The 13,934-nt window shown below is 38.6% G+C and overlaps 1 protein-coding gene across 1 annotated transcript in view; it reads left to right on the forward strand.

The window, feature by feature from the left end:
- The window catches only part of CSMD2 (CUB and Sushi multiple domains 2), a gene marked incomplete at its 5' end in the record, with an annotated part of 765,891 nt that overhangs the window by 429,463 nt on the left and 322,494 nt on the right, over positions 1 to 13,934 (forward strand). The window contains one exon of the mRNA XM_081962655.1: positions 12,591 to 12,703. Coding sequence (XP_081818781.1) covers positions 12,591 to 12,703 — 113 coding nt within the window. The remainder of the gene's footprint in view (positions 1 to 12,590; positions 12,704 to 13,934) is intronic.

Genomic DNA, 13,934 nt, shown 5'->3' on the forward strand with positions numbered 1-13,934 from the left:
TGTGCTCTTGGGTCCCTCTTACTCAGGATAACTGGAGGCCAGAAATGCATCAACCGAGCAATCACTCAAACTACATCAGGCTAACTGCCTGGAAAAACAAGTACATGAGATTGTGCCAAGATTGAATTATGGAAAAAGCTAATGCCATTATCAGTTCCCCTCTCAACGTAAAGTAGCTGTGTTCAGTCTTTACTTAAAGATGGATGGACAGATGGATGAATTATGCATAGAGAGATGATTGAGTATGAAGCACTCAGTGTGTTAGGAGGAAAGAGAAATTTGCTCTTTCAAAGAGGCAAGTCAAAAGAGTTCTTGTTAAGATATTCCCATGCCATCAGCTTTTCTGTTCCACCGATGGGAATTTATTCCAAACAAATAAACCAAACAGAGTCTGTGAATGGGTACAAGACCAAAGAGAAATGTTTTCGCTTACTGTGCTAAAGCTAGGGTTATGGCTTGAGAGGATATTAGAACTCTCCTTTGCTGAAACATCCCATAAATTTGGGGGGAAACAAAGTGAGACAAAGAAGTGATTGATTGGTGGTGCAACAATTTCTGCTTGGAAGAGAAGGCACAGTGCTTCTTAATTTTTGGTGGAGGGAAGAGAAGGAATAACAGAATAACAGAGTTGAAAGGGACCTTGGAGGTCTTCTAGTCCAACCCTCTGCTCAAGCAAGAAAGCCTGTACTGTTTCAGACAAATGGCTATCCAGTCTCTTCATTAAAACCTCCAGTATTTGAGTAATAGAGTAGTATAGTATTTATTGTCATTGTACATCATGTATACAACAAAATTGGTTACTTACAACCTCTGAAGGGAAATTGTTGCACTGATTAATTGTTCTAATTGTCAGGAAAATTCTCTTTAGTTCTAGGTAGGATAACAAGGGAGTGAAAGAATGATAACAGGGGAGGTATTGTTAAGGGCATTTCATATTTATTTTATATCTGTGTTTGTCACTTCCCAAGATTCTTACCAATGTGAATGCAAAACTGCATAAACTGGTAAGATATATATTTTAAAAAATCATGTACTGTCCAAATTTCTTTTTTCTTAAACTCAAAACAGCAGAAGATAATTGCTAAAATTCAAAAATTTTCTTAATAAGAAGGTTTTAATATTCTATGGGAGGCCTGTAACAAATGTTCTAAAATGTTGGAGCAACACACAGAAAATCTATCTTCAGATCCATGCCTCTCTCACCATTTATGGGATCAGAAGTCTAAGCATCCTCTAATCTCTGATATTGCAAAGAATGCACAATATCTGCTTAAATGGTCCCTGAAGTAGTTTATAGTCAGTTAAAACTGGATGAAAAAAAAATGTGACATCCTGAAATAATCAGCTGAGTTTAAATTCCAAAACTAATCAACTGAATATTCTGCACTATAATAGGGAAAAAATGAATAAATAAATCCCTACGTTTCCTGTGCATTTGATCAGAAGACGCAAAGGCTTCTTTAAAATGCTTGTTTACTTTTTGTTCATTTTTTGTTTGCTTTGAACAACTGGAAAGCACCATACCTGCTTGGTGCCTTTCTAATGGAGTCATGAAAATCTCAAGGGAGGATAGATTTGAGATAAAGAGACGTCTTTCTACTGAACTTAGTCTACCCAAAGTGTTCCATAATTCATGGCAACCTTTTTATCTCATAAATGCCTTTTGTATGAGGCAAAACTGGAGGTATCCAATCATACAGAGGAGAAGTTGTCTCTTTTTTAATGCAAAGTTCAGATAATTGAAAGAATTCTTGTTCAATCTTCTCTAGGAGTTTTGCATTATCATTTGCTGTATTTTCTAGCGAGGCCTAAGTCACCTTCTTGGGCACATCTACAATTTTTAGGGGAATACTTCAGTGCTTGGGGTTTTTAAAACTTGGGGGGAAAATCCAGGATAAGTGGAACATGATGTCTAAAACCATGCTGAAGTTTTTAAGAAGCAATTCAGAATCATCCATTGAAATAAAATACGGGGGGGGGGATTCTAAATTAATAGAGGGAAGAGATACTTACCTAACATTATGGTCCATTTGCAAAGGCTGCACTAACCTGAGATACATTGGGCCACTCCATATTTCCAAGCTGCCTTGAAGCTTCTACAGGTCTTCAGAATCTGGGCTAATTATTAGTTCACTTTCTGCTTGGGAGGAAAGTTACAATAAAGCTTTGGAGCAGACACCTATCAATTGGTGGGAATTCCTTTTTTGGTCCTATCTGATGGGACTTCCCCACTCCACTAAAATGCCTCCATCTCCATTCTTAGGGTCCTATTTGATGAATGAATTTGGTTCTTTAGCAATAGTACTTAGATTGATATACCGCTTCATAGTGCTTTTACAGCCCTCTCTAAGCAGTTTACAGAGTTGGTATATTGCCCCCAACAATCTGGGGGCAATATAGTTTATCCACCTCTGAAAGATGGAAGGCTGAGTCAAACTTGAGCCGGTGAGATTTGAACTGCCGAACTGCAGCTAGCAGTCAGCTGAAGTAGCCTGCAGTACTGCACTCAAACCATTGTGCCACCTCAGCTCAATACATAGTTCACTACATATGCATGATGTTAGGTTGTACATGCAGAGAAGGGGAATGATTTGCAAGCTGAAGCACATTGGCAAAGTAAATACCCTTTTTTCCCCTTCATTTTCATCATTCCCGGTTCTAGAGAGCAGGAACAGGGATAGCAATAGTACTTAGACTTATATACCACTTCATCGTGCTTTTACAGCCCTCTTCAAATGGTTTACAGACTCTGCATATTGCCCCCAAAATCTGGGTCTTCATTTTACCCATCTCAGAGGGATGGGAGGCTGAGTCAATCTTTGATACTAACAAAATTGCTGAGGAAAGACCATTGACTGGGTAGCAATGTCCATAGTTACACCACAGAATGTTCTACTTGCAGATGTGATGGTGACCATGAGAAAAATAGACAACATTAAGAAAAGGCAGCATGAATTATGAAAGAGAAGATGATCAGGGGCTTCTAGTCTTAAATGGTTTATATTAAATGAGAGAGAGAGAGAGAGAGAGACCTAACATAAGAAGACTCTTCTTACATCTTTTTTTCTGAATTTCCTGAGGGCATATGTAGAGACGTATAGACGACACATATGGAGAAACACATAGAGGGCCTCTTGAGCTAATCTACCAAGTCAGATCTTACATTATTTAGTGGACTGCAATTCTGCACCATGGGTTTCTTGACTCTAGGATGACTGGAGGCAGGCAAATAGTACCGAGTAAGGCTGCACTAGAGGGACGTGGGGGCTCAGTGGCTGACCTTGTCGATCAGAAAGGTCGGCAGTTTGGCAGTTCAAATCCCTAGCGCCACATAACTGAGTGAGCTCCCATTACCTAAGCAGTTGGAAAGCATGTAAAAATGCAAGTAGAAAAATAGGAACCACCTTTGGTGGGAAGGTAACAGCGTTCCGTGCGCCTTTGGCATTTAGTCATGCTGGCCACATGACCACAGAGACGTCTTCAGACAGTGCTGTCTTTTTGGCTTTGAAACGGAGATGACCACTGCCCCCTAGAGTCGGGAATGACTAGCACATAAGTGCGAGGGGAACCTTTACCTTGATCTTTAAGGCTGCACTTCCCAGCAAATGCACCTGCTTATCTTCTAGTAAGATGCAATGGCTCTTATTTCTGAGCAGGATTATATTGTTAATCTGTTGGAGCAGCACCGTTTTCTAAAAATGTTTCATCTTTATTGAATAATGGTTACAATTCATTTTTTCCAGTTTGATTTTTTTAAAGATGAAAACAGTCACTAACTGTAAAGTAAGACATTTTTCAGAAAAATGTAATAAAACAGAAAATATTAAAGACTCCCACATATACACAAAATGATTTCCTTACACACTGTTGCGAGGATTGAAGTAATTAGGTAGTTCCATGCTTTATGTGGCTGTTGTCCAGCTTCTTTTCAGCCTACTTCATGCCTTTCATGGTAACTATAGCTCCTTTTATAAAAGCTCTTTGGGGAAACCAACCTCCTTTTCAAAACAGAAAAGTTTCTAACAGGTGTTGTTTTGCCTCTTCTCGAAAGTTTCCAGCAAAAGAGAGCCCAGCGGGACATTAGAAAACATGCCCCTTTGTTAAACTGTTCCTAGAATCCAACAGTTCTTCTTGTGCTCATATAGCAAAGACCACCGATGAAGAAGAGAAAGGAGGATAAACAACAAATTCTATATTTATATTAACCTCCTCTCTGAAAGTTTTATCTCTCAGTTTTCAGTAGAATGAACGTTAGAAATCTTTCTCAACTAAAATTCTCCTCAAGGGCATTTAGAGTTGTTTATTTTAATTTCTCACAGTTGGATGAGACTGTGCTCAAGGAAGCTTTGCAACCAGTTCAAATTTCTTTATATTTCATTTGTTCTGGCATTTCCCATGCTTAGGCCAAACACTAAAGAAAGCAAATTGGATGTTGGCTTGCATCAGAGCTTTTTTTTTTTTTTTGGCATCAATTTTGCAACCAATCATTTTGCAATCTCAGTATGTACACTGGGAGCTTATGCACCAGAGACAAATTCTTTGTGTGTCTAATCACACTAGGCCAAATAAACAATTCTATTCTATTCTATTCTATTCTATTCCATTCCATTCTATTCTATTTTCTATTCTAATTCTACTCTACTCTACTCTACTCTACTCTACTCTACTCTACTCTACTCTACTCTACTCTACTCTATATAATTCCATTCTATTCTCTATTCTAATTCTAACTCTACTGTACCCTATCCTACCCTACCCTATTCCTTCTTCTATTCTATTCTATTCTATTCTATTCATGCTCATGAGCTTTTATGTATGACACATCCCCTGCCACCACCCCCAAAAGTACATAACAAAATGCAGATTCTTACCAAAATATTGTTCATATTATAAATCATCAATGCCCATCTCCTTATAAGTAAAGCATGTTAATAAAGCAGTATTTTTTTCTTTTCAGATCCTCTCTCTTAGCACACACACATACACATCCAACCAAGCAAGATATTAAGAGTTACTTCTAAGCAGTTTCTTTTACACTTCCTCACCTATAGACAGAAACTTTGCCAAACTAAAGCAACTACTTACACCATTAAGGATATACTTCTGGGGTGGTGATATCTTAACCCTCTTTTTCTCAACCAAACTACCTAAATTCACTGTATCTTGGTCCTCCTGGAATTCAGCCCCTCTCTCCTGGGAATCCAGACTAATTTCTATCACACTTCCCTTCCTCCTCCGTATTTGTTCAAGAATTTAAGAGGAAAAAATGGAAGATCATAGCAAATTATAGATGATCAAATTCCAGAATTCATTTTACCAACTTTGTCCATTAAATCAGATGTTGGGCAGAGCAACACCGCAAAAAACTTTTAAAAAAAGAATATATAGTAGTGAGCAAGTTTCTAGGGAACATGCTTTGTGATGAGTCTTTGGTGAAAAATAGGATGGAATTAATTTGAGATCTGAAAGATTCTGGACAATGGTTTTGAATACTCTTTATTCTGGTTGCGTCATTTCTGTGTTTTAATATATTTTTGGTTCAGTTAGGAAAAGTCATAAATTTTATCTCTTTATCCTGTGTCTAAAACAGGGATAAGCAAAACACATGCTTCTCCAAATGTTTTTTCTTTTACTCCAGCCCCCATCAACCAATATGTCAAGTGGTGAGAAGGATGATGAGATTGGAAAGTCAGAATGGGTTCAGGATACAATCTTCTGTATGTCACCCTATATCAGCCCTGAACAATTTTCTGGTTGGACTGATTGCTATATGATGGATGCATGGTAGGCTAGGGAATGATGCAGTTTTCCATAAAGATCCTGCAGTACTTATTTCTAATGAGCTAAGTGCCAGAACTCACTGTAATAGCATTGCCAAAAAGGCATTAAGAGTTGTTAATCTAATCTTCGGAAGCTTCTTCTCCAGTAATATTGTATTGTAAAGTAGGGCATATAAAACCTTTGCTAGACCTATTCTCAAATACAGCTTATCTGTCTGGAATTCACACTGCATATTGGACATTAATATAATTGAGCGAGTCCAAAAATATTTCACAAGAAGAGTCCTCCACTCCTCTGCTCACAACAGAATCCCTTATGCCACCAGGCTTGAAATTTTGGGCTTAGACAACTTAGAACTATGCCACCTTCGGTCTGACCTGAGCATAGTACACAAAAATATCTGCTACAATGTCCTACCTGTCAATGACTACTACAGCTTCAACTGCAACAATACACTAGCTCACAATAAATGCAAACTTAACGTAAACCGCTACAAACTCAGTTACAAAAAATACGACTTCAGCAACAGAGTGGTCAATGCCTGGAATGCACTACCCGACTCTGTGGTTACATCCCCAAACCCCCATAATTTTAACCTAAGACTGTCTACTGTTGACCTCACCCCATTCCCAAGAGGTCTGTAAAAGGTGTGCATAAGCGCACCAGCATGCCTACCATCCCTGTCTCACTGTCCCCACTTATTCATATCCATTTCCTGTATTCATAATCATGTTTATACTTATATCAGTTATCTTATGCATGCTTGACAAAATAAATTACATTAAAACTAAAACTAAAACGGACAGTAGTAAAGAAATAGTGAAAAAGAAATTAGCTGTAGCTGAAAAGTAACACAAGCAACTACCAAGGAAATAACTCATCCTGAATAGTTCCCTCAACTCCCATATGTGAGTCTCTGAAGATTAATTGTTCAGTTCTCTGTGGTACTTGACATGCTGATGTTTCTAATTGCAGAACAATATAGTTTAGTTCCCAAATGGGAAAAAAAAAGGTTTGATTTAAATGTGCAATTGATTGAAATTCAAGGAGATGAAAGAGAGACAAAAAAAGCACAAAATGAAGGTTGATAGAAAGAAAAAAAGGAAGATCTTGGTATGAAGCCCTGTTTGTTCTACAGATATTAACCTGAGATTTATTTTTATTTCTTTCTTTCTTTTTTTACTTATGTACCTCCTAGATTTCTAGAAAATGTTTCAATTGCAATGACCTGAATTTGGAACTTCCATCAACTGGAGGGTGTTTTTTTTAAAAAAAAAATATTCCAATATTTTGTGGAACTCTTCCACTTTCAGTGTATTTTGGCAGTATTTTTGTTGTGGAATTATTCTGTTGCCTTGTTGGGTGGTTGTTTTTATTTTATTTAATGTTATTTTTATTTTACTTAATGTCTTATCCTTGTTTACAATTTACCTGTAAACTCTTTTGCAACCCTTTGATGATATAAGCAACTTGATACATTTTAATATGAAAAAAAAGATGTTGAAATTCAAATGTGCTCCGGCATTACAGAAATTTAAAAAAAAATTAAAAAAAGTTTCCCGCAAGTCAAAAATCATACCATAGTCAACATTTTTGACAGTAATATTTTATCCCTGTTCTGCTGTTGTAGGAGTTTTTTTTGGGGGGGGGGCAGGGAGACAGGAGGAGGTCTGTTGTTTTTGTTTCATTTTTTTTTCATTTTCTTTTGAGGTTTTTTCTATGGGAGGAAGCATTTTAAAAAGTGATTCTAAATCCCATTGTTGTATGCTTGGATTCTGAGATGCCACATTCTTGTATATCGAAAAGTTTACCCCCTAAAACATTTGGCCATTCTTCTTTGGTGAATCTTCTAGGTTGCTTCTCTCCTTGATTAGTTTCCACCCATTGCTTCTTGTCAGGTGCTTTGGAGAATAGCTCTTTTTTGTGGTGGCCCCTCCTATATTGCAACACTGCTATCATGTCAACCCTAGCCCTTCTTTTCATCAAGCCACTTTGAAAGTTTTGTCTGGAGATTTCAGCAAAGGTGTTCCAAAACAACATGTAATTCTTTATCTGATACATAATCTTTCTTTGAAATGCCTCTTCTACAGATCTTCTGATTAAATTACATGAGCTTGTTCTTATATCCTGATTCTGAATAGAATGGGGACTTCATTTTGCAATCCATTGTACATAAACCAGTTTAAAACAACAACAGTTGAACAATTATATCAAAATTATAATCAATAAGATAACCAAAGTGCAATCTTAACATATTAATAAAATGATTTCATTAAATGTTACAATAGGAATAAGAATTAGATTCATATAAAGCATGCAATAGGGATGCAGTGGCTCAGTGGCTAAGACGCTGAGCTTGTTGATCAGAAAGGTCGGCAGTTCAGCGGTTCAAATCCCTAGCGCCGCCTAACAGAGTGAGCTGCCGTTACTTGTCCCAACTTCTGCCAACCTACCAGTTCAAAAGCTTGTAAAAATGCAAGTAGAAAAATAGGAGCTACTTTTGGAGAGAAGGAAACAGAGTTCTGTGAGCCTTTGGCATTTAGACATGCCAGCCACATGACCACGGAGACATCTTCGGACCACGCTGGCTCTTTGGCTTTGAAACGGAGATGAGCACCGCCCCTTAGAGTTAGGAACGACTAACTCATATGTGCAGGGGGAACCTTTACCTAAAACATGCAGTAGACAAAAAAGAAAATTTAATGAGATGAGAAAAATTGTTCAGATCTGGTTCCATATAAATATTGTGTGTGTGTGTGTGTGTGTGTGTGTGTGTGTGAGAGAGAGAGAGAGAGAGAGAGAGAGAGAGAGAGAGAGAGAGAGAAAGAATGCATATCTGTTGATCTGTGTGTTCATCTATAATGCATATTGATTAGGCAGATGAACTTTCTTAGGGAATCTTTTAAGGGCAATGAACTTCATCTTTTGCTGCTTACTGGAAACCGAGAGACCTTGTGACTTATGGTTTGATGATTAGAAAAAAATTGGTTACAGAAAGAAGGGAATGATGATGTAATCTTCAAGAGAGGGCTGCTTAGAATTGTACCGTGTTTCCCCGAAAATAAGACACGGTCCTCTTTTGTTTTGACACCCAAAATAAATTCTTGGCCTTATTTTTGGGGAGGTCTTATTATTTTTGAGGTGCAGGAGGCAGTGAGCATGGTCACCTCATGACTGCTGCCATGTTGCTATATTTTCAGGGAGGACTTATTTTAGTGCATGTGCTCAAAGGTCTGATTGGGCTTATTATCCAGGGAGCTCTAATTTTGGGAAAAACAAGGTAGGTATGACTGCTGAGAGGAAAACCAGAAGATACCCCTTTTGTTCATGGTGCTCTTTGAGCTTGGTTGATTTCTTGTAGTCATTTCATTAACCAAGTAGGTAATGAAAAAAAGGCAAAAAGGAAACAATAAAAAAACCCAAAACACTTTTCCACCAGCAATCAACACCCAGATAAGTAGAGGTTAATGCCAAGATGAATACTAGACAAGAATTACTAGACCAATAATAGACCAATCCTGGAACTACCAGCTCAGGCAAACAGTAGCCATAGCCTAATGAAGGAACCACCAAGAACATTCCCTCCAGTACAGACGAGGCAAGCCATTAGTATACAAAATGAGTGCAAACTCCACTTCCTTCTAGTACTGATGATGTTACCTAGTCAAGTAACAAAATGTCTATAAGAAAACAACCAAGCTCAGAAAGCACCAAGAACCCCACAATTCAATCCTGAGGTACAAATATTTTCTTCTATTGGAGCCATTTTTTTTAATTTTCCTTTCATGCTTTTTTTCCCCTTTCCTTTTTTCTATCTCCTTTTTTTATCACCTTTTCCTTTCTTTTCCCATTCTTTTGCATTTATCATATCTTTTATTTCAGTGTGCATCTTATTATACATGTCGTATGTATGTATGTATGTATGTATGTATGTATGTATGTATGTATGTATGTAAATGGCTCTGTGTGTGTGTGTGTGTGTTCCAGCATAACTCTGGAACGCCTCAAGCAATTTCAACCAAACTTGGTACCTAGATGACTTACTCTCTGCAAAAAAATACTGTGGTAGTAATTCCTAACACCCCTCAGGGTTTTTGTTCTGTTAAGATACAGCCTGTTGTGCCTTAAAATGGCTTCTACTGTACATTGCAGTGGAGTTGCCATGGTAATGGCTTCACAGTCCTCCACAAGGGGGCTCCCTCCAGTAAGGGGGAAAATCCAACATTAAAAATTATTTTTGGTCCAGACATTTTCCCCCTATAAATAAATACCCGGGCAACACAGGGTTATCGACTAGTCTTTTAATAAAAACTATTTAAAAAGGGAAACTGGGGAGGAATACATTATAACTAAGACTGTAAAGTCAATAGAACAGGATCTAATGGTAGATTGCTAGAGATTATAGTAGATAATTAAGGGTAATAATCTGTTTAGCAAAATTAAGAATTAAAACATCCCACTTTGTCATATACAACCCAAGAAGCACATTTTAAGAACACTTTACCCTGAAAAACAAGAAACATGCTGCAGTATATACAGAGACATCTAGTAAAGCCACAACTGAGCATCTAATGTGATGCTCTTATAAAGACAAAGAAAAAAAAATGATTCCACAAACCTTTTCTCACTCTGATAGAACTGTTGCTGAGTTATTTTGGAATGAATTGGTCTATAACAAAGCCTCGGAGCAATGGATTAAATGATGATCCTTTGATCTGGGACTCTCAATCAAGGCTTTGACAATTCCATTACTGTTTCCTTACTGTCATATCTGGTCATATCATATCATTCTTGACTTATCAGTATGGAATATAGAATGACACTGATCAAGGAAGTCCCGGGCACCAGGTTGTTATTTCTAGTTTTGATGTCAGTTTGTTTTATATGCTTTGGCATTTCTATAGTTGGTGTGCATGGTTGACTAGCCAAGGTGAAGTGCAGAGTGTATTATCTAAACTGCATAGAAATGAGAAGCCACAGTCAAAGGTTCTCTTAGTTTCTAGTGATACTACTTAGAGTTTAGTTTAGCAATGTACTGGTAGTAGTTTCTAAATAAAGGTAAAGGTTCCCCTCGCACATATGTGCTAGTCGTTCCTGACTCTAGGGGGCGGTGCTCACCTCCGTTTCAAAGCCAAAGAGCCAGCGCAGTCCGAAGACGTCTCCTTGGTCATGTGGTCGGCATGACCAAAAGCCGAAGCCGCATGGAATGCTATTCCCTTCCCACCAAAGATGGTCCCTATTTTTCTACTTGCATTTTTACATCCTTTCGAACTGCTAGATTGGCAGAAGCTGGGACAAGTAACTGGAGCTCACTCCGTTACACGGCACAAGGGATTCGAACCACTGAACTGCCAGCCTTTCTGATTGAGAAGCTCAGCGTCTTAGCCACTGAGACACTAAATTCCTAATAGTTTCTTCAAATAATCTTATTTGATATACTTTGTATTTGCTTTTTAATTTTACTTGGTTCTTATATTCTATTGTGGAAGGTTAAAACTATTGCATTGGCTTCTAGGAAACCCTAAACTATTACTTACTTTTGGAAATCTAAGTACATTAGAAATATGCATCCATTTATCCATTTATCAAAATATGGGACAGTATGAGAGAGAGAGCAAGAAGATGTAACATAAATGCAATAGGTTTTACTGTATTATCATGATGGTTATTTTATTGCTTGACTTGAGATGAAGAGTCAAGGCTGGGATGAATACAAGATTGTGTTCCTCTAGCTGGCTGGGGAATTCTGGGAGTTGAAGTCCACAAGTCTTAAAGTTGCCAAGTTTGGACAGCCCTGACCTAATAGAACAGATAGCCTTAGAGCAGCAATCACCAACTGGTGGTTCGGGAGAAAATTTTGGTGGTTTGCAGACAAATTATTTGCATTTTTATACGGCACTAAATCAGGGGTCTTCAAATTATGGCCCCTGGGCTGGATATGTGAAATGGATGTTGGTGATGCTGCGGAGAGTCTCCCGCTTTGGGGTCTTTTTGTGTGGATTGGAAGGGGGGGAAATTCCAACCTGCTTCAGCCTCCTGGTGCAGGGCTTTGGGCGAAGGCTGGAGGGAAGCATCGCTGGTGGCAAAGAGCCAGAGGGCCTTCTTCCAGTGGGATTGCATTATGGCCTAGAACTGGCTGACCATCTCAGCCCGCTGAACCTCCAGGTGCCAGCACCTGGCTTTGCACTTCCGCAGGTCTTCCCTCTGCTTGGAAAGCCTCTGCTCGTAGTCCTCAGTGAGGTGCTTCTGCTGAGCCTCCTTCTCAGTCAGATCCAATTTGAACTGAGCTGTTTTGCCAGCTCTTTTCTCATGGTGGCTTCTTAGCACCAACAACTGCTTCCTGTTGGGGCCCTAAGGAGCCTGGGTGGGCAAGTGAGGAGTGGCTGGAAGGGGAGGGGCGAGAAGAGGCTGGCAAGGTGCCCCTTGACATGAGTGACATTGAGTGGGCCACGCCCACCTAGTCACATGACCACCTAGCCACGCCCACCCAGCCAGTCATTAAGCAGATCATATTAGTGGTCTGCGGGATTTAAAATTATGAATTTAGTGGTCCCTGAGGTCTGAAAAGTTGGTGACCCCTGCTTTAGAGAAAACAATGCAATGCTACCAGTTTTTGTTTCAAGCATTTGACAAACAAGTGATCCTAGCAAAAGCTTTCCTCTCTCTCTATCAGTCATTTTAGCAACATTGCATTTACTTCTCTAAATATGTTCTCCTTGAGAAGGAGCTGTTTCTTCCATCCTCAGATACCTCTACAATTGATCATTGGTGCTGCTGCTGTTGCTTTATTTTCTCTTCTTTCTTGACAGTTTAACAGGTACAACTGTCCCTGATCTGATTGTCAGCACTCAACATCAGATGTGGCTCCTTTTCCAGACTGATAGTGTGAAGAACCTACTAGGGTTCAAAGCCACCTATGAAGGTAAATAAATGTCTGCATTGATTCCTTACTAGACAGACCCAACCCACAAATACTTTACCCAGAGATCTCTTGACCAGAAAAAAGATTTAGGTCTGTGTAATAATGAAGGACAATTACTAAATACATGTCAATACAAATAGTTCTTGACTTACATTAACAATTGAGATTGGAACTTCCGTTGCTTAAGCAAGCTGTGAGTCACAGTTGACTGTATGACCTTTTTGGTTGTTAAGTGAAGCATGGCTTCCCCAATTGATTTTGCTTGTCAGAAGCTGGCCAGAAGTCACAAATGGTGATCATGTGACCTTGGGACATTACAACCATCATAACTGTAGGCTAGTTGCCAAGGGCTCAAATTTTGATCATCTGGCTGGAGAGATATTGCAACAATCATACATGCGTGGATCTGTCTGTCATAAGTCACATTTTTCAGTAGTCTCATTTTAGAATGGTCACTAAATGAACGGTTGTAAGACTAGGAGTATCTTTAAGAGAGATAGATTCATTGCAGTAGATTAGATATATGCACCGTTTCTCCAATCTGATACCCTCTAAATATGTTAGACTTCCTGTTCCATTAGTCCCATGGCTAAAAGAATTAGTGGCACTGAGAGCTGAAGATTGCAGCATCTTTTATCTTACACTAGTGGGTTCCATATTTCCCATGTTGCTTTCTGCTTTGCTAGGCAAACACCTGGTGTGAGAATTAAGAGTGCAACCTATAGTACATGTAGCATCATAAAACAGAAGGAGGAAAAAGATGACAGGTGTCATCTTGGAAGAAAGGCAGAATATAATTGTAATTACTAAAGCTAAACTCCCCAATGTTATAAGGGCACATCTCACATCAGTAACTCGGTTTCCACAAAGCTGTGCCTATTCCAGAGGAATGCCAGTTTCTATTTATCATTGCAAGAAAATTACTTTCATGGATGGGTAGATGGTAAGAACGAGAAAAGAAAGTATATTGCTAGCAGGTGTCATGTATAAGGGATGTTCAAAGGCACTTAAAAATGAGGGTTTTGTTTTGATTGACTATAACTTTAAATGTAACCAGAGTAGCTTTGATGTTTGCTTCTGCTAATACTCCTTAGTAGAATGAGAGACAAAGCAAGGCATAATAAAACTTACAAGTGGAGTAATTAAACATTGAAAGGTAACTTATTAAGATGCCACTTCTGCTGAAGACTAGAGAGAACAATGCAAGATCTGTTGGGGAATGTTTTATACA

Source organism: Natrix helvetica (genome assembly GCF_964273705.1).
Source record: "Natrix helvetica genome assembly, chromosome: 9".
NCBI lineage: Eukaryota > Metazoa > Chordata > Lepidosauria > Squamata > Natricidae > Natrix > Natrix helvetica.